Source organism: Dipodomys spectabilis, unplaced genomic scaffold (assembly GCF_019054845.1).
Source record: "Dipodomys spectabilis isolate Male_0828 unplaced genomic scaffold, ASM1905484v1 ptg000024l, whole genome shotgun sequence".
NCBI lineage: Eukaryota > Metazoa > Chordata > Mammalia > Rodentia > Heteromyidae > Dipodomys > Dipodomys spectabilis.
In genome coordinates, this window is record NW_024870701.1 from 5995348 (window position 1) to 6015436 (window position 20089).

The 20089-nt window shown below is 38.5% G+C and overlaps 1 protein-coding gene across 4 annotated transcripts in view; it reads right to left on the reverse strand.

The window, feature by feature from the left end:
* Positions 1-20089, reverse strand: part of Osbpl1a (oxysterol binding protein like 1A) — a 244204-nt gene that overhangs the window by 61684 nt on the left and 162431 nt on the right. For all 4 annotated transcript variants that reach the window (XM_042675295.1, XM_042675297.1, XM_042675296.1 and 1 more), the window contains one exon: positions 12193-12349. In XM_042675295.1, coding sequence (XP_042531229.1) covers positions 12193-12349 — 157 coding nt within the window. The remainder of the gene's footprint in view (positions 1-12192; positions 12350-20089) is intronic.

A 20089-nucleotide genomic window follows, 5' to 3' on the forward strand; every position in this document is an offset into this window, starting at 1 on the left:
GCCTGGCCTCTCATCACCTCTTGTTTACACTTGTGACAGAGTAACTTTACAACCAGCCTTTGGAGCCCAGCCACACTGACACTCTCAACAGAAAGAAAACCAAGTTTCAACTTAACTATACTACGAAACAGCCTTAAAAATATAATGGAAAATAAGACCTGTATGCTTCTAAATATGGAGACAATTTTTATTTCACACTTACAAAAAAACAACAAAAAGTGTTATTCTAAGATCAAAATAATTTCATCTCAGCTACTTTTCCCAAATTCCACTTTCAAAGGACAAGAGTAACTTCCAAAATCTATTCTATTTTCATATATATATATATATATATATATATATATATATATATATTAGTTCTTTTTGCTTTTTTTTTTTTTTGCCATACTAGAGTTTTAACTCAGGACCTCAAACTTGTTAGGCAGGTACTCTGCCACTTGAGCTACACCCTCGGGCTTTTTTGCTTAAGTCATTTTCTGTTTAGAGTCTCCTGGGTTGGGTTTGTTTTGTTTTTGTCCAGGCTGGCCTAGACCATGACTTTCTCTGTGATGGCCTCTCACATAGGTAGGAGGACAGTTACATGCCACCAGGCCTAAAAAAATTAGCTGAGATGGGGTTCTTTCTAACTTTTTATCTGGTCTGTTCTTGAATTATGACCCTGCCTACTCAATCTGCCTCTTGAGTAGCTGGGATTATAGGCATTAACCACCAGTCCCAGCATTTTTTAAGACTTATAGAATAGGTGTTGATGGCTCATGCCTTGTAAGCCTAGCTAATCAGGAGGCAGAGATATGAGGATCTCAGTTTGAAGTCAGCCTGGGCAGGATGAGACTCTTAAGAGTCTGTGAAAGTCTTTTCTCTAGTGAGTCTATGAGACTCTTATCTCTAACAAATTTCTAAGAAGTCAGAGGTGAATTAGTGGGTCAAGTTGTAGAGCACTAGCCTTAAGCAAAAAAACTTAGACAGTGGACAGGCCCTGAGTTCAAAACCCAGAACTTGAATAAAACAAACAAAACAAAAGAATTGTATAATAATAATAACAATAACAATACAATTATAAACAATATTCATCAGAAAAATCCAAAAGATCTATATTGCTATGTGAAAAAAAGAAAGCAAAATTGCACTGTATATTTTATACAGTCTGGTTTTTTAAAATAAATTGAAAAAAAAAAAAACAGTTTGGAGGGGAATCAGTTGTCTTTCATGTGAAGAACTAAATAACTGTGCCCAACACCATGGTATTGAGCTTACTCACCACTCAGATTTTTTACTTCTAAATACATTCCCATTAAAATGAAATAGGGTTCTTTATAGACACAGTTGTTTCTAGGTCTGAGGCAGGAAACAGGTAAGTGTAAAACATATCTTCCTATCAGAAACTAAGCTAGCTCTCTTAAAAAACCAGAAAAACCAATACCTCAACTCTTCAATGAAACTGAAAGTGAAAGTTCACTACTAACTTCTGTGAAGCAATCATAACCCTCATCCCAAAACCAGGTAGGGATTCATCAAAGAAAGAGAAATATAAACCCATTTCTTTGATGAATATCAATGCAAAACTTCTCAACAAAATCTTGGCCAATCGACTTCAGCAACTCACCAAAAAAAAAAAAAAAAATTCAGGGCTGGGAAGGTGGCTTAGTGGTAGAGCGCTTGCCTTGCATGCCTGAGGCCCTGGGTTTGATTCCTCAGCACCACATAAGCAAAAAGAAAAAAGCCGGAACTGGTGCTGTGGCTCAAGTGGTAGAGTGCTAGCCTTGAGCTGAAGAGCTGAGGGACAGCGCCCAGGCCCAGAGTTCAGGTCCCATGACCGGACCTGCCCCCCTCCCCCCCAAAAAAAATTCACAATGATCAAACAGGATTCATTTCAGGGGTGCAAAGCAACTCAATATAATTCATCACATCAACAAGAGCAAGGATAAGAACCACAATTATCTTAATAGATGCAGAAAAAGCATTTGACAAGATCCACCACCCCTTTTATGATGAAAGCTCTGGAAAAACTAGGAATCCATGGAACATTCCTCAACATAATGAAGGCTATGTATGACAAATCTACAGCCAGCATTATACTTAATGGCAAAAAGCTAAAGCCATTTCCTCTAAACTCAGAAATGAGACAAGGATGTCCATTCTCTCCACGTCTCTTCAGTTTAGTAATAGAATGCCTAGCTACAGCAATATGACAAGATACAAACATAAAGTGGATCCAAACAGGGAAAGATGAAGTAAAACTCTCCCTCTCTGCAGATGACATGATCTTGTATTTAAAGAACCCCATGGACTCCACTCCCAAGTTCCTTGAGCTGATTTGAAACTTTGGCAAACTTTGGCAAAGTAGCAGGGTATAAAATTAACCCTCAAAAATCAATGGCTTTTATGTATGGCAACAATGAGAAAAGCGGGACTGAAATCAGGAAAGCTACTCCTTTAGTAATAGCCCCACAAAAAATAAAAATATCTAGGAGTTAACTAAAGGAGTGAAGGACCTCTATGATGAAAACTTTAAAACCTGAAACCAGAAATTAAGGCAGAAATAAGGAAGTGGAACAACCTTCCATGCTCCTGGATTGGGAGGATTAACATCATGAAAATAGCTACACTGACAAAGGCTATCTACAAATTCAATCCAATACCTATCAATATCCCAACTTCATTCTTCAATGAAATTGAAGCAACCCAAAAACTCATATGGAACAATAAAAGACACTCAATGGCAAAAACAATCCTTAGCAGAAAGAACAGTGCTGGAGGAATATCAATACCAACTCTACTACAAAGCCATAGCAATCAAACAGCTTGGTACTGACACAAGCATAGACCTGAGGATCTGGAATAGAACTGAAGTCCCAGAAATGAACCCACAGAACTATAGCCACCCAATCTCCAATAAGGGAGCTAAAAAAATAGAATGGAAGAAAGATAGCCTCCTTCAGTAAATGGTGCTGGCAAAACTGGTTAAATACTTACAGAAAACTAAAGCTAGATCCGTATATATCACCCTGCACCAGAATCAACTCCAAATGGATCAAAGACCTTGAAGTAAAAGCAGACACCCTGAAAACATTACAGGAAGGAACAGGAGAAACTCTAGGGCTCCTTGGCACAGGCCAAAATTTTCTTAATAAAGACCAAGAAACACAACAAATCAAAGATGGGTTGGACAAATGGGATTGCATGAAACTGCAGAGCTTCTGCATGGCAAAGGACATAGCTAGCAAGATCAATAGAAAGCCCACAGATTGGGAGAAGATCTTCACTAGCCATACAATGGACAAGGGTCTCATATCTAAAATATACTTAGAACTCAAAAAATTAAATCCCCCAACAACAATCCTCAAAGAAACAACTGCACACTTACTAAGTGGGCTAAAGACTTAAGGAGAAACTTTTCTAAAGAGGAAATAAGAATGGCCAATAGACCCAAGAAATGCAAACCAAGACAACATTGAGATTCCACCTCACCCCAATTAGAATGGCTATAATCAAGAAATCTAATAACAACAAATTCTGGAGGTGGATGTGGCTAATAGGGAACCTTACTGCATTGTTAGTGGAAGTGTAAATTTGTTCAAACACTTTGGAGAGCAGTATGGAGGTTCCTCAAAAGACTACACATAGAGCTCCTCTATGACTCAGCAATCCCACTTTTGGGCATTTACTCAACCGATCACAAACAAAGCTATACTAAAGCTACCAGCACAACTATGTTTATTGCAGCATTATTCACCATAGCTAAGATATGAGGCTGCAATGCTTGGTAAGAAATGTACGCATTATCCTGCCCATGTAATTGTTATCCCTCTGTACAGTATGTTCACAAATAAAATTAAAAAAAAAAAAGATATGGAACTAACCCAGATGTCCCTCAGTAGATGAATGGATCAATTAGATGTGGTATATATAGATATAGATATAATAGGATCCTATGCTTCCGTTAGAAAGAATGACACTGCCCAATTTGCTAGGAAATGGAAAGACTTGGAAAAAATCATATTAAGTGAAGTAAACCAGGCCCAAAGAAACATAGGTCCCACAGTTTCCCTCATTTGCAGTAACTAGTATAAGTCTAGGACAAGCAGAAAAGATCAAAAGCTATGTAATATGACCATATAAGATGATGCTAAGCAAAATGAACAAGTGGTTTTATCTTTCTTGATATTGTTTTTAATGTATTTATAATGTACTATATGATTTTTTTTGTTTCTTTTGTATGTTCTTCCCCCATGGTATAACCCCTGTTTTCACTGTATTTGATTCTGGTGCCGTATTTGATTCTGGTGCCCTGATTCTTGTATATACATTTTTCTAATTTGGGGAAGGGAAGAGAAATAACAAAGTGCTGAAATAAGGATACAGTTGACCCACTGTAACAATGAGATGAGACACTATGTTGAAGATGAACTTTACAACTTCAGAAGGAGGGAGGGAGGAGTTGGGGAAGTGGTGAGGGAAGGGATGGTAGGGAAAAACAAAGGAGGAGATAACAATATTGGATGGGAAATGTACTCATCACCTTACTCATGTAACTGTAACCCCTCTGTTCAATATTTTTACAAGAAATAATATATTTTAAAACATCCAGAAAGACCAGTTTGGATCCTGTCAGACACAGAAACTAACAGAGGGATGAATAAGTGTTAAGAAATTTATGAAGCTCTGGGTTGAATTCCTCAGTACCATATAAACAGAAAAAGCCAGAAGTGGCCCCTGTGGCTCAAGTGGTAGAGACTTAACCTTGATCAAAAAGAAGCTGAGTCCAGCTCCAGGCCTGAGAAGGAGGGAGGGGGAGCGAGGAAAAGGAGGAGGGGGAGGGGGAAGGGAGAGGGAGGGGGGAGGGAGAGGGAGAGGTGGGAGGGAGAGAGAGAATTTAAACAACTTGAACTTTCATACATGTTTCGGAAACCAATATACATAGTTTTGTAGAGAAAAACTGGAGGCTTTTTTATAGAAAAATTCCAAATAATAAATGTAGAAGTTTAAGAAAGCTGAATTGAAGTAAAGTTAAATGAAGTAAAGCTGAATGAAGTAAAGCTACTAAAGCTACCAGCATAACTATGTTTATCGTAGCATTATTCACCATAGCTAAGATATGGAACCAACCCAGATGCCCCTCAGTGTGTGAATGGATCAAGAAGATGTGATATATATTAGAATCCTATGCTTCCATTAGAAAGAATGACACTGCCCCATTTGTTAGGAAATGGAAAGACTTGGAAAAAATCATATTAAGTGAAGTACATTGTAGATTGTAGATTCTAAAAAGTAAGGATATAATGCTGCTAAATCATTAAGTGAAATGCTATCAGAGAACTCCACCCAGGAAGAGTCAGACATCTACATCTAGGAATCAATCTTGACACAAGAAAGAAATACAAAACAGACAGCAACTGCCTTATACTTGACGAAGCTGGGGATACACCTATGATGTATCTATCTACAAAGTCTAGTATGACAAAAGGATTCAAACCTAAATCTAGTCAAGCTTCTTATTTATAGCCTTAAGTTTAAAGGAAATTAAGAGGCAAAAGATGATGTTGTGACATTTAGGAATTCAAGTAGCCAGAACTAGACTGTAGAGATTCTACAGGACAAATAACCAGCTTTTTAAAATATTGACAAGAAAAAAATGGGGTAAGAGGAAATCCAGAGAGTCAGATTATAAGCCAAATAGAATATATAAAACTTCTGGATCCTAATTATTAAAATACATTTTAGTTCCAATTACTGAGAGACATTTATAAGAAAAAAATTTGAATACTAAATATTTGAGGTAATAAGGAAATTATTATTTATTTTGGAGAACAGTCAGTCTCACTGCTTTAGAAATACATACTAAATTTAAAGATGCACTAACTGGAATAATACAAAGAAGATTAGTGTAGTTCTAATCTGCACATGGGTGACATACTAATTCATGAATCACTTCACAAGACTAAGTTGAAGAGATCTATTGTGGGCTGGGAAGGTGGCTCAGTGATAGAGCGCTTGCCTTGCATGCATGAGGCCCTGGGTTCGATTCCTCAGCACCACATAAGCAGAAAAAAAAGCAGGAAGTGGCGCTGTGGCTCACATGGTAGAGCACTAGCCTTGAGCTGAAGAGCTGAAGGACAGCGCCCAGGCCACGAGTTCAGGCCCCACGACTGGACCCAAAAAAAAAAAAAGAGATCTATTGTACAACATGATGATCATAGTATATTGTAAGATGCTACATGTTTAAAAAAATCACTAAGCAGATTTTCAGTGCTTTCAGGACAGGAATATAGGTATATGATAATTAGCTCCATTTAGTAATAGCATATACATTACTGCACATATTTTTGTATAAATATTTTAATTAATTAATTAATTAAAAAGTTTTGAATTCAGCAGGGTGCTGGTGGCTCATGCCTGTAATCCTATCTACTCAAGAAGCTCATCTGAGGATTATGGTTGGAAGCTAGCCTGGGTAGGAAAGTCTGTGAGAGTCATTTTCAATTAACCACCCAAAAAGCTGGAAGTGGAGCTGTGGCTCAAGTGGTAAAATTCTGGTCTTGAGCAAAAAAGCTCAGGTTTAGCTCCCAGAATTCAAGTCCCAATACTGGTACAAAAAAAAAATAAAAAGCTTTGACTCGGGTGCTGGTAGCTTATACCTACAATCCTAGCTACTCTGGAGGCCGAGACCTGGAGGATCATGGTTCTAAGCCAGTCAAGGGTAAAAAGTCTGAAACATTCATCTCTAAAATTAACAACAATTAACCCAAACAAGCAAGCAAGCCAGACAAGTATGAAACCCTAAATTCAAACCTTGGTTACTGAGGAGTGATGGAAGTTAGGGTGGGAGGGGAGACAGCTTTTCTTTGAAAAAACACATAAATACACCAATTTGTTTTAAAAATTATAGGAGATAGAAATGAGGAGGTTTATAAAGTTGGTCACATAGTGTAAGTGCTGAAACGAAATGAACTTTTATAAAAAGTTCATTGTATTATTTTTTTTCTTGTAGGCATGTTTAAAGTTTTCCATAATAAACTTAAAAGATGATACCCTACACATAAAAACATTTTTTACAAACTGTGTTTAAAAGAGCCTCAGGGCTCTAGGAAGTTATCTTGGGGCTAAGGACCAGATGAAGGAAGTGAGCTTACAGGACCCGGAGCTCTTGTTGCCAAAGGAGCAGGAGCCAAAGTTCTATGGAAAAACATCCCAGTTTTAGCTGAAGAGCCCAGGGACAGCTCCCAGGCCCAGAGGTCAAGCCCCATAACTGACTCCCCCCCCCCCAAAAAAAAAGAAAAAAGAAAAGAAAAATATCCCAGTTTTCCTGGAGTCATTCCTGGTAGTAACCCAACCCAGGCTTATAAAAGAAATTATCTGGGCTGGGAAAGTGGCTCAGTGGTAGAGTGCTTGCCTTGCATGCATGAGGCCCTGGGTTTGATTCCTCAGGACCACATAAGCAGAAAAAGCCAGGAGTGGTGCTGTGGCTCAAATGGTAGAATGCTAGTCTTGAGCTGAAGAGCTGAGGGACAGCGCTCAGGCCAAGAGTTCAGGCCCCAGGACTGACCAAAAAAAAAGAAAAAAAAGTAATTATCTTTTTTTTTAAAGAACATATGAAATAGCCTTATATTTTGGCTTTTTCCTAACATAATCAAGGTGATCCTATGGCCTGCCAATTTAAAAAAAATTTTTTTTGGTCATATTGGTAGTATCTTTGCTTAGCTTGCTTGTTAACTGTCATGCTACCACTTGAGCCATACACCAGCTTGGGTTTTTTCTGGTTATTCTAGAAGTAGAGACTCACAAAATTTTCTCCCCAAACTGGCTTTGAATGTTGATCCTCCAGATATCTGCCTCCTGAGTAGATAATATTAAAGACATGAGCCACAGATTTCCAGTAGTCTTTAGATCTCAATTTTTTTTACTGGATGATTAGCCTCTTCTGTCTGGTGGAACCCCGTATTTGTGGAAAGCTCTCTGAATATATTTCTGTAGGAAAGATGAGTATCCTATAATCTGAGTAGCCTGCTAAACTTTAGTCCTTTGCCTCAGGTATTGTCATCCAATTTGCCAATCTCTTCCAGGTATCCAATCTGCACTGGCCTTTGAGGTTAGACTCCAGTTTCCTGACTGACAACTATCTGCCTATACCCCTGTTCCAACTTCTACATCCGCTAAAGGATCTTCTTTCTCTGTTGCTCTTCTTCACTCTGCCTGTTTCTAGTGTTCCTCTCTTGGGTTGGTGAGAGAGGATTTTGTCCAGTCAACCCTAAGTCTCAGCTGCGTGAGCTCCTAACAATAGTCTTTCTTTTCAATGTAACCCTCTGCCTTCAAAGCATGCTAAATACCTTGGGGAAGGCAGTGGTGCTGCATGAGATCATGAATTTGGTGTCTTTGGAACCACTGTTCCCCATAGGGAACTCAGAGGTCTGTATGCAAATTTGGCTGTGAGCCCTGAGTCGGCCAGCAATCAGTAATAGCTAAGTGTCTGGGTCACTACATGACAGAGAGTCACTGCCTCCTGACAGAGGGTTACAACTCTATTTCCTGACCTTAGCAGTCTGAGTTCAGACCATTTGTTTAGATGTGTAGAAAGGGAAATTTCAAAACCAAAGTGGTTTTATTTCAGTGATCAAATATATTCAGAGTTGAATAATTTTTATTTACCACTAATAACACTTCATCAATATACTCATCCTTCTTCAAAAATACTGCCTTCGCTTGTATTTTCAAGGTCTTTGACTTGAACTTGTCTGTATATTCCTTGCATTAATTTTACATATACTATAAGTATTATTTCAGTCCTTTCAGATACCTAAGAATTCAAATCTAAAGCTGTTTTGAATGTTGAGTAAAGCTAAGCAACCAGCTATAATCTACCATTTTAGCCTTATTGAAGTCAATATATCAAATGCAAGTTAATTCAAATCAGATGATAAAACAGTTCCTATCTTAGTTCTGTTGTAAGAATTCTTTTTTTTGGGGGGGGCTCCGGTTGTGGGGCCTGAACTCTGGGCCTGGGCACTGTCCCTCAGCTCTTCAGCTCAAGGCTAGCGCTCTACCACTTGAGCCACAGCACCACTTCCGGCTTTTTTCTTTTTGCTTATGTGGTGCTGAGGAATCGAACCCAGGGCCTCAGGCATGCAAGGCAAGCGCTCTACCACTGAGCCACCTTCCCAGCCCTGTTGTAAGAATTCTTTTCCCATCAAAATTATAAAGATACTTTCTTCTAAAAGAACTGACTATTGAAGTCTCACCCATTCATCATTCATACATAGGTGGTGTTTGATTCATCCAGATTTGTCCATTCATTTGTCCTCTAGTATCTTCAGGGGACTGTTTTTTGTTTTTTGGGTCTGGTCGTGGGGCCTGAACTCTGGGCCTGGCCGCTGTCCCTCAGCTCTTCAGCTCAAGGCTAGTGCTCTACCACTTGAGCCACAGCGCCACTTCCGGCTTTTTTTTTTTTTTTTTTGCTTATGTGGTGCTGAGGAATCGAACCCAGGGCCTCATGCATGCAAAGCAAGCGCTCTACCACTGAGCCACTTTCCCAGCCCAGGGGACTGGTTTTAAGACCGCCACTGGGTACCAAAATTCAGGATGCTTGAGTGTGACATTTGCATGTAAGCCATACATATTTTCCTATATACTTTAAATGCTGTTATTGCCTATATTACCTAATACAATGCAAATGCCATTTAAACAATGTTGAATTGTTTTCAATTACTTTCAATTTGTGTAGCTTTAATGCAAGGATATATGAAGGAGGCACTGTATTTGAAAATGGTCATTTCCCTCTCTGTGTGGCATCATTTACCAAACCATCCATTCTGTCTCTCATGAATCTACTATTTGGTTTATTGCATGTACCAGATTTTCCTTTCATGTGTGAGTTTTTCAGGGCTTTTCTTTCCTTTCTCTATTGTATGAGTTAATATCCAAGACAAATTTGAAGTAAAGATTTGTCATCAACCTTGCATTTGGTAAGAAAAACATCATCCTTTGATCTGATCTGGTTCCTGGTCTCAGTTCTTCAAAGCCCTCTGTACTTCAGAATCCCATTCTCAACCTCTAAGGAGAAGGATGGTATGATTTTAACTAAAATTACATTGAATCTACTGATCAATGTGGCAAGAATGCCTTTATGACAGTGAATTTTCCTTTCTAGTAAGTTTCATTATTACCCTTTTCCCTCTATATTTGGTTTGTTTAGTTTCCTTTGTTTTGCTGTGTTTTTTTTTTGCTAAGACTTTTTTCTAAGTATGTGGTTTTAATATTGCTCTAATAGTTCCTTTCTCCAGTTTAAATTACAATTTCTGTATGTTGATGACACATAGAAATGTAATTTTGTTGAAAGCCAAACAGTCTAAGTCTAGTAATTTTTCTATGGTTATCACAGGCTTTCTATACAGACAAACATTTGTAGAGGGTGACAATTTTATTTCTAAATCACAGCCCTTTTTGTATTGGTGATTTTATTCCTGGGCTGACCAGGACTGTGATCCTATTTGTGTTTCCCTACGTTGCTGGGTTGACAGGTGCATGGAGTCTTGAAAATGTTTTTGGTTGTTGAGGATGGCCTCAAATTCATTCCTTCAATTTTTGTCTTGCAAACAGTATTTGGATCTTACTGCTTTTTGATTGGGCTGGCCTTGTTCCTCCTGATCTCTGACACCTAAGTAGCTGGTGGTATTAACAGATGTTAGCAACTGCACACAAAGTATCTCATTTTAGAAACTTAAATTTGCTGGGTAGGTCACTATCCAATTGTATTTCTTTGTAGTCTTCCTTAGTTACTTATCTTTATTTTATGCATGAAACAATATCAAGTATCATATTCATGTGTCTGACTGAGACAAAATATATGACTATGGTATAACCATGTATGCCAAATGTAAAATGGTTACTACAATGATTACAGTATGCATGCAAAAAGAATGCTAGACCCTGAAAAGCTACAGAAAAATCTCTCCAGCCACAACCCATGATAGTTTCTGCTCCATAGTGCACATTTTGATATTTCAGTAATTTTATCAACCTTTGTATACTTCTTTTAGCTGTTGTGTGTTCAGGATCTCATCCATGCTTCTCAGTGGATGACAAAATATGTGCTAAATAGTTAAAGGTTGTCTTCTCTTTACAGGTTGGTGACACTGCCCCATTTACTATTAGGTATTTCACATTCTGGACAAAATTTAGTCCTGGACTCAATGGAAGCAATGGTAATTGCAGAAAGGAATTAGGAAAAACTCTCAATGCTGGCCACAAGTTTGTAATGGCAAACTTTATCAAGCAAGCAAGAAGACAACTTCTAATGCAACAAAAGAAAACTGTTTAAGTAGTTATTAAACTCAATCTTCTAAAGAAAAAATGCAACCTAAGACAGTTTTATTAACATGATGAAGTATATATATATATCAGAAGTGATAATTATGCTTTGTCCCCAAAATACTTGTGATCAGTGTGGTAAGGACCATGGTATTATACACTTTACAAATATAAAACAAGAAGACTTATTATATGGAAACTAACCCTTAAAAATATCTTACTCAAAATGTGATTTTTACTAAAACAACATGATGGGTATCAGTTTATAAAATATTTTCTGTGTTAATATGATCATATATATAGGCTACTATGTCTTTAAACTTGTGCTGAAACCAAAGAACTGTGGTGTCTGTTACATCTCATTCATTTGGGACAATCTCTAGCATGCTAAGCTGTCAAGGGAATAAAAACCTACTCATGTTATTACACAGTATAAAATAAATGTGTTCAACAAACCATGGGTCTTTGTTTAAATTTAACTAAATTATATCAACAGGCTGGCAATATTACCATTCATTCAAAAGAATAAGATCAAATGACTAGGAACTAAAATAGCATTAGGAGCCAGTCATAAAAGATGCATGATGAAAAGGGAACCCGGCATCAGTTTCGATAGGTAGTTCTGAATAAACTTTCTACACTGCCAACAATAAACATTCCCCTGAAAACATAGCTGTTAAATCCAGACTGTGTGATCCAGTCCTATACTTAAAAATAACATTTTCTCAAGTGGACAAAGAAACAAGTACTTATATTAAATCTCATCTAAGAGGCAGTATAACAATACAAATACTCAACCAAGGAAGAAAAATAGATAGAAGGCACACATTTCTTTATGAACTCAAATTTGCTGTACACTAAGGCAGCAACAATACTATAAGGCCATCCTACCTGTGCTTTTTGATGCCATTAGAGAGAGCATCTCCACCACCACAGTCTTTTCCTTCAGACATTCTGTGTTTTCCACTGTTCAAGTGTTCTTCTTCCTCTTCAAAGGAGTGGGCTGTCACTGCTTCCAATCGACTCAGGGACCGCTCGGACTCAGAATCTGTGAAAGAGCAGGTTCATAGTGAATGAACTGAACTTTAGTATGAGGCTTCTACAATGGGTATCTCCCTTAATGTAGTAGGCTTTGAAACTCTAGCAGCCTGCTTTGTCCTTCAACAATCCATCCAGTACACACTTCTTCCGGGATTTTAGAAAACTTGTACCCAATAAGGCTCAAGTGAATTTCTGAGACAGGGGTACACTATACAATTAAACCTATTTTATATACAGAAAGACGTTTATAAAGGCTATATAATTCATTAAGAAATCATGCCAGTGTTGGAGGCTTATGCCTATAATCCTAGCTACTAAGAAGTTAAGGTCTAATGATTGAGGTTTCAAACCAGCCCAGGCAGGAGACATCTGTAAGACTCATCTCCAATTAACCACCAAAAAGCTGAAAGTTGAGCTGTAGCTCAAGTAGTAGAGCACTAGCCTTGAGCATAAAAGTTCAGTGATAGCACCCAGATCTTGAGTTCAAGCCCCAGGATTGACACCAAAACAGTCCTGGGGCTGGAACTAAGGGCCTGAGCACTGTCCCTGAGCTTCTTTTACTCAAGGCTAGCACCACTTCTGCCTTTTACTGTTTATGTGGTACTAAGGAATTGAACCCAGGGCTTCATACCTGCTAGGCAAGCACTCTACCACTAAGCCACATTCCTAGCCCTCAAATTTTCTTATTATTGTCCCTCTCAAAGAATCTTAAGAGTAACTTACAAAAAATTAAAATTCAGGTATAGTAGAAAACCTGAAACAATTTTATATTTAAGGTTAAATTATATTCAATACTATAGAAACAAAAGTAAAAGTAATACATTTAAAGTAATACATTTAAAAAATCTTTAAGAGCCAAAGACTATCAACTATGTATCAATTATCAGTCAGGCATTCTTAGGAGAAAATGCCACATTCCTCGTTGGCTATGTTTTCAGAGTGGAGCCATATGCCTGTTGGAGAATAACACAGTGACTCATTTTTCTACAAGTCATGATAGATTTAAAGATCTTTCACATTTTTTTATCAACTTTGAGCACCCCTAGATTCTTCTGCGTAAGCTGAAGCAGGACAATGAGGTATTAATGTGTGCTAATGGTCTCGTGGCTTTTGAATTGGCAAGCTAGTATCTAAACCCAGTTTTCTGACTCCTTGTTTAACACTTCGTTTCAGCTCAAAACTGTAATCGCTGAATCTCCCTAGAATGATATATGATGCCTCAACTTTTATTAGGACAAAATTTCAGGATAACCATTCGGAATATCTACTGATCTGACTTCAACTCTAGGAAAGACTTGTACACTCATTCAAGCAAACTTTTTTAAATGTATTTGCTAATGATCTGCTAAATATGTATTATAGCTGATATTTTCAGGAAAATTTTGGGCCTTTCTTTCCCCTCTCCTTCATTCCTTAATTCAGGGAAAAGCATGGAGCTTTATTGTTATCACACTGAGTTAATTCAGAAAAACAATTGTTGGATCATAGAGTTGGCTGCACAACCACAGGATGGACAATATAGTACACCTTGAGTTCTGATGTTAGACCTTCTGAATGATGTAAGTTACTTACAGAAAGATTGTAGCTTTGCTCTCTCAGACTCCCCATAATAAAGAAACACACAAGTAATCACTCTTCATCCAGTTTTGCTTTCGGTGGCTTCAGTTGCCTCCAGAAAGCAACATTAAATTAAAAAACATTAAGTTAAAAATTTCAGGAAGAAAATTTTAAACTGTTTTAAACTGTTAACTATTTTGAGTAGCATGAAATCTACCTTTGTTTATCCTGCCTGGACTAACGACAGAGAAAAGATCAGTTCATCTTCAAGTTACAGAGGTAGTGCAGTATTTAATGTAAAAAAAAACAAAACAAAACAAGGGGCTGGGAAGGTGGCTCAGTGGTAGAGTGCTTTCCTGGCATGCATGAGGCCCTGATTTTGATTCCTCAGTACCACATAAGCAAAAAAAGCTGGAAGTGGTGCTGTGGCTCAAGTGGTATAGTATTGGCCTTGAACTGAAGAGTTCAGGGACAGCACCCAGGCCCAGAGTCCAGGCCCCATGACCAACAAAAACAAAACAAAACAAAAAAACTGAAAGCAGGCCAGGTACTAGTGAGTCATGTCTGTAATCTTACTTATTTGGGAGAAAGAAACAAAGGAATATGGTTCAAAACCAGAGTAGGAAAAGATCTCAAGATAGCCCCTCTCCCATTTCTACCAATATCTAGGCTCAGTGGCTTGCACTTATAAGCTGTATTCCAAAATCAGGAAAATTCAGATCTAAGCCAGTCCAGACCCCCATCTTAACAGAAAAGGCAGGGCATGGTGGAATCCATCTATCACCTCAGCTATGGCAGGTATAAAGAAGAATCACCATCCAGGTTAGCCCAGTGAAAATCCAGATATTGTCTCAACAGTAACCTGAGCAGAAAATTTTGGAACTATGGCTTAAGCAACAGAATGTCTGCCTATCAAGTATGAAGCCCTGAGTTCAAATCCAAGTACCACCATAGGAAGTGAGAAAGGAAGGGAAGGAAGGAGAAAGAAAGAGGGAAGGAAAGTGAGAGGGAGGGAAGGGGCTTGTTGGATACAAGGGAAAATGGAGGCAAAACTTCAACCTGAAGATGGTAATAGTACTCTTGGGAAGTAGCCATGTCTAGTTCTTCATATCCATATTTTAAAACTTGTTTCATATGGAAAACAGTAAGACTTCAGAAACAACTTTATCTGCATTAGTATTATGATGTCTTCTTAGTTTATAATTTAGATGTCAGAAAATCAAAAGGCAATCAAGCAAAAAACTCAAGCATTTATGAAACATTACTATGCACAGGATATTGCTTATGAGATACAAATTATAAAGCAGTGACAAGCCCATCTAAAAAGACATTTTCTTGTGTATAGATTCAAGCAAGTAAACAAAAAGAGGCTATAAGAGTTTCTATGAAGCAAAGACAGACTTTTCCCCCAAATAAGCTAGAATTATCATGTAAGTGGTCACAAACAGATTAACAAGGTAGAACTCAAATATTGTAATTCCTTAGAAAGGCAAAGTAAAAGCCCAACAATAAACTCCAGGAAATAGGTACTTGCTATAGGAGGGATGGGGCCAAGGGATAGAGAAATGAAGAGGAAAAGACGGGGAGAATGCAGTCACGAATCCAATGCATATATTACAAAATTCAAAAAAGTAAGGGAAGCTATAATTCTACCTACTAAGGAGGCTGAGATCTGAGGATCACGGTTCAAAGCCAGCCTGGGCAGGAAAGTCCATGAGACACTTATCTCCAATAAACCACCAGAAAACAGAAATGGCTCTGTGGCTTAAGTGGTAGAGCACTAGTCTTGAGCTGAAGAGCTGAGGGACAGCACCCAGGCCTAGAGTTCAAGCCCCATGACCAACAACAACAACAAAAAAAGTAAGGGAAGGGATGGGGGTGGAGTGAGGGTGAGAATGTGGAAAGGGAAGATACTGATGAAGATGCATTGTATTCATAAACTGCTTTGTTAAATGGCAACTCCTTTGTACAACAACTTAAAGATAATTAAGTGGCCGGCACAGGTGGCTCACGCCTGTAATCCTAGCCACTCAAGGAACTGAGATCTGAGGAATGTAGTTTGAAGCCAGCCAGGAAAGCTTGTGAGACTCTTATCTACAATTAACCAACAAAAAAACCAGAAGTGGAACTGTGGTTTAAAGTGGTAGAATGCTAGCCCTGAGCGAAAAAGCTCATGGACAGTGCTCAGGCCCTGAGCTATTTTTCAATTTTAATTCTGTTTATATTTTTTCATTAACTTTAAGTACTTGTACAAAGAGGTTTCAATTCAATATGTCAGTTTATGAATATAGTACATCTTGATCAATGTCAACACTTCTATCTCTCTCAATTCTACCCATTCCACTTTCACATATGTACATTGAATATTATGAACGCATTCAACCATCCTTCATTTTCACTCATCTACCAAATCTTACCATGCTTAGTTCACTTCTCCCTTCCTCGTGTCATGTGCAAGGCAAATAAGAGTGAAAGAACCATGATATCTTGGTCCCTGTCCATGGTCCAGCAGAAGTAAACTGGAGCTCAGCACATTTTTTTCTAGGAACAATCACAGAAGTCTGAATAGGGCCAGTGGGCCATAAGGGAAGCATCAGTTAATTTTGCAGTGGAAAAGTATGAGGAAAGGGTTGTGGCTGCAGACTGAGCTAAGGAAATTGACAATGAGTAAGAGTGGGGTAGGAGGACAGAGTTACAACACAGGAACTGCTGCAGGCAGAGGGAACAGCATGAAGCAGGAAGCAATGAAGTACTCAGTAAGACAGCAGACAACATAGAATAGAGTTGGGGTGGGTAGAAAGCTATGACTCAGTCATAAAACCGACTATAGAAGTAAAAATTCAAAGCAGGAAGTGGCATAACTGAATATAAAATGAAGATAGGAATGAGGTAGTATATTACTATATGTCATTGAGGTTCTATACTTGCTAGAAGTAAATCAATATGTTTTCATACCTCAACAGCAACAGAAGCATTAGATAAAAGCTAGTGGCTTAAAAATATGAGATAAAAACCAATAATTTAAAAACAAAAGTTCAGTTATTTCTGTTACAATGAAGAGAGACATCGAAAACAATACAAAACAGATTGGAAACTTTATTTTATTGGCAATAGTGAACCATTCTTAAAGGATCCTACCTTCTTAGCATCAATCACACCCATCTATTTCCAGTATGGCACTGTTCCATAATCATTCTTAAAATAGTAAGCTTAACCAGGTGCCAGCAGCTTATGCTTATAATCCTACCTAATCAGGAGGCTGAGATCTGAAGATTGAGGATTAAAGCCAGCTTGAGTAGGAAAGTCGTAGGACTTTTATCTCCAATTAATCATGAAAAACCCAGAAGTGGAGCTCAAGTGCCTCAAGTGATAGAGCATTAACCTTGAGTAAAAAAAAAAAAAAGCTCAGGGACAGTGCCCAGGCTTTCAATTTGAGCCCCAGGACTGACATTAAATATAAACAACAATAAAAAAAAAAAAAGAAAACCTAGCAGGCTTTTCCATTTGTCCCACACATACCATTATCAAATAGGCCTTATCTTATTTACTATCCACTGCTACTTGGCAATATATTCATACTTTAGAAGTACAGAGAACAGTATGGTTCATGCCTCAAATATGCTAGCAACAGAGTTGTCTTATAGCAATCTAAGATATAACATCCATACTTCAGTAACATAAGCCACAAACAAAAATAAAAACAACAATAATAAACCAAAGAGGTAGGAGTACAGTTAATTAGGCTTAAATCATATGGCATTTCAGTGTGGGATGATGAAAGTCTCTAGAGGTGGGTGGTGCTAGAGTTTGCCTCAAATGTCTAGAAAGGCTCAACTATGATAGGCCTCGTCCTCAGCTCTGCTACTGGGAGGTAGAGGAAACTAAGAGGTGGGGTCTAGTGGAAGATCTTCTGGTAATTGGGAGGGGTAATTGAAGGGGATTGTGGAACTCTAGCCTTCCACTTCCTGGCCACGAATAGTTTGGCTTTAATACAAGCTCCTGCATGTTATGCCATTTTGCCACAAGCCTAAAAGCCATGGGGTCAACTAATAACAACTAACATCTCCAAAATTGTGAGCCAAAATGAATCTTTTATGGGTAAGCTGATTAACTCAACTCTTTGTTACAGTGACAGAAAGCTGACTAACATACTTGGTGATGAAGGGTTATACAACAATGTATAAAAATGATTAAGATAGCTAGGCTACAAGGAGTTACACCTCTAATCCTAGCTACTAATCTGAAGGGTCATAGTTTGTAGCCAAATTGGGCAGAAAAAGACTGAGCTAGAGTCCATCTCCAAAATAACCAGCAAAAAGCAGACTCAAGTGGCAGAGCAGCAGTCTGATAAGCTTGAGGCCAAGTTCAAACCTCAATACCACTGAAAAGGAGAAAAAGAAAGGATAATCTCACAAAGAAAAAAAAAACATTTGATTCTCTCTTCCTCCTCCTCCCTTCCCCCCTCTTCCTCCTTTCTTCCTCCTCCCTTCTCCCTTCCCCTCCCCCCCTCCCCCCTCCTCCCTCTCCCCCTCCCCCTTCCTCTCCCCCTTCCCCTCTCCCTCCCCCTCCTCCTCCTCCTCCTCCTCCCCTGAACTCTGGGCCTAGATGCTGTCCCTCTGCTCTTCAGCTCAAGGCAAGCACTCTATCACTTGAGTCACAGTACCACTTCTGGCTTTCTGGTGATTAATTGGAGATAAGAATCTCACAGACTTTCCTGCCAGGCTGGCTTTGAGCCTTGATCTTCAGATCGCAGCCTCCTGAGTAGGTAGGATTACAGGCATGAGCCACCAGCACCTGCCCCTTTTCTAGTTTTAAATAAGGCAACATAAACTTATTCTAACAATCTATGTAGCTTAATATCAGATGTTAGCCTTTCATTATTATTTCCCACTGTACTTTCCCACTGTATATATGTTTTTATAATATGCAAAGTCAAGTCAAAAAATTTCAGGATACTTTATAGATCCCTGAAAAAGCAGAGTAAGGGATTTTATGAAACAGATTGACATTACTTCCTGAAATTTTGATGGGAAAATTTTTATTTTCCAGGATTAGGGTCTTCCAGCCCTAATGCAAGACAGTAAATAGACAAAATAGAAAGCCCTAAAGCTGGAAAATGGAAAACCTGGTATACAGTTAGTTCCAACTTAAACTAGATAAGTTAAAATAGTAAGTGGTGGCTGGGGACCTGCCTCTACAATATGTATCTTCTTGTCCCCAGCCTCTTCCATTCTCTCTGCTTCAGCACAACGTAAGGTAAGCAGCCTCCTTTGTCCAACGCCCTTGCCACCATGATGCCTCACAACAGAGCCCTTGCAATGTAACCACCTGACTATGAACTGAAACCTCTGAAACCATACGCCAACACAGATGAGTCCTCTTTTAGACTGACTTACTGAGGTATTTTACCAGGGTGACAAAAGGTGATTAACACAGCTCCAGTTCTCACCAAAATGGCACTGAAATTGTTAGCCATGACTAATTACTGTGAATTAAGAAGATAGTTGCCTCTACTGTACCTTTCAGAGTAAAGAAGTTTTCTCATGCTGATTTTATTTTTTTCCTACTATATTAAAAGGCTGGAAGAGGTCAGAAAGTTTACAATATAAACATACAAGCAATTCTTGCAAGCTCTTTTTTTTTCCTAGCATGACCTTTCAAAAGTAGCCTGAGAACAAATAGTACAATGGAATAAAATGTGGAGGAACTATGGATATTGTCCAAATTATGCTTCTTCCTGTTACTTAAGGTAACAGGAAATGGCCAGAAACCTCACAGGCTCAATATAATACCTTTTTTATGGTTTTCCATGAACAAGGTATGTTCTAAAAAAGCTCAGAGCAACCTAAGGTACAACTTAAAATGTCAGTGCCAACTTTTATTCATCCTTTGAAGTTAAATGCATAAACTTAAAAAGAAAGTAAGTAGCTGGGTGCCAGTGGCTCACACCTATAACCCTAACTACTAAGGAGGCTGAAACCTGAGGATTATGGTTCAAAGCCAGCACAGGCAGGAAAGTCCATGAGACTCATCTCCAATAAACTACCAGAAAACCAGAAGTGGTGCTGTGGCTCAAGTGGTAGAGTGCTACCCTTGATTTGAAGAGCTGAAGGACAGCACCCAGGCCCAGAGTTCAAGCTCCATCACCACCACCAACAACAAAAAAAAAATAAGTAAAAGTGGCTCACAC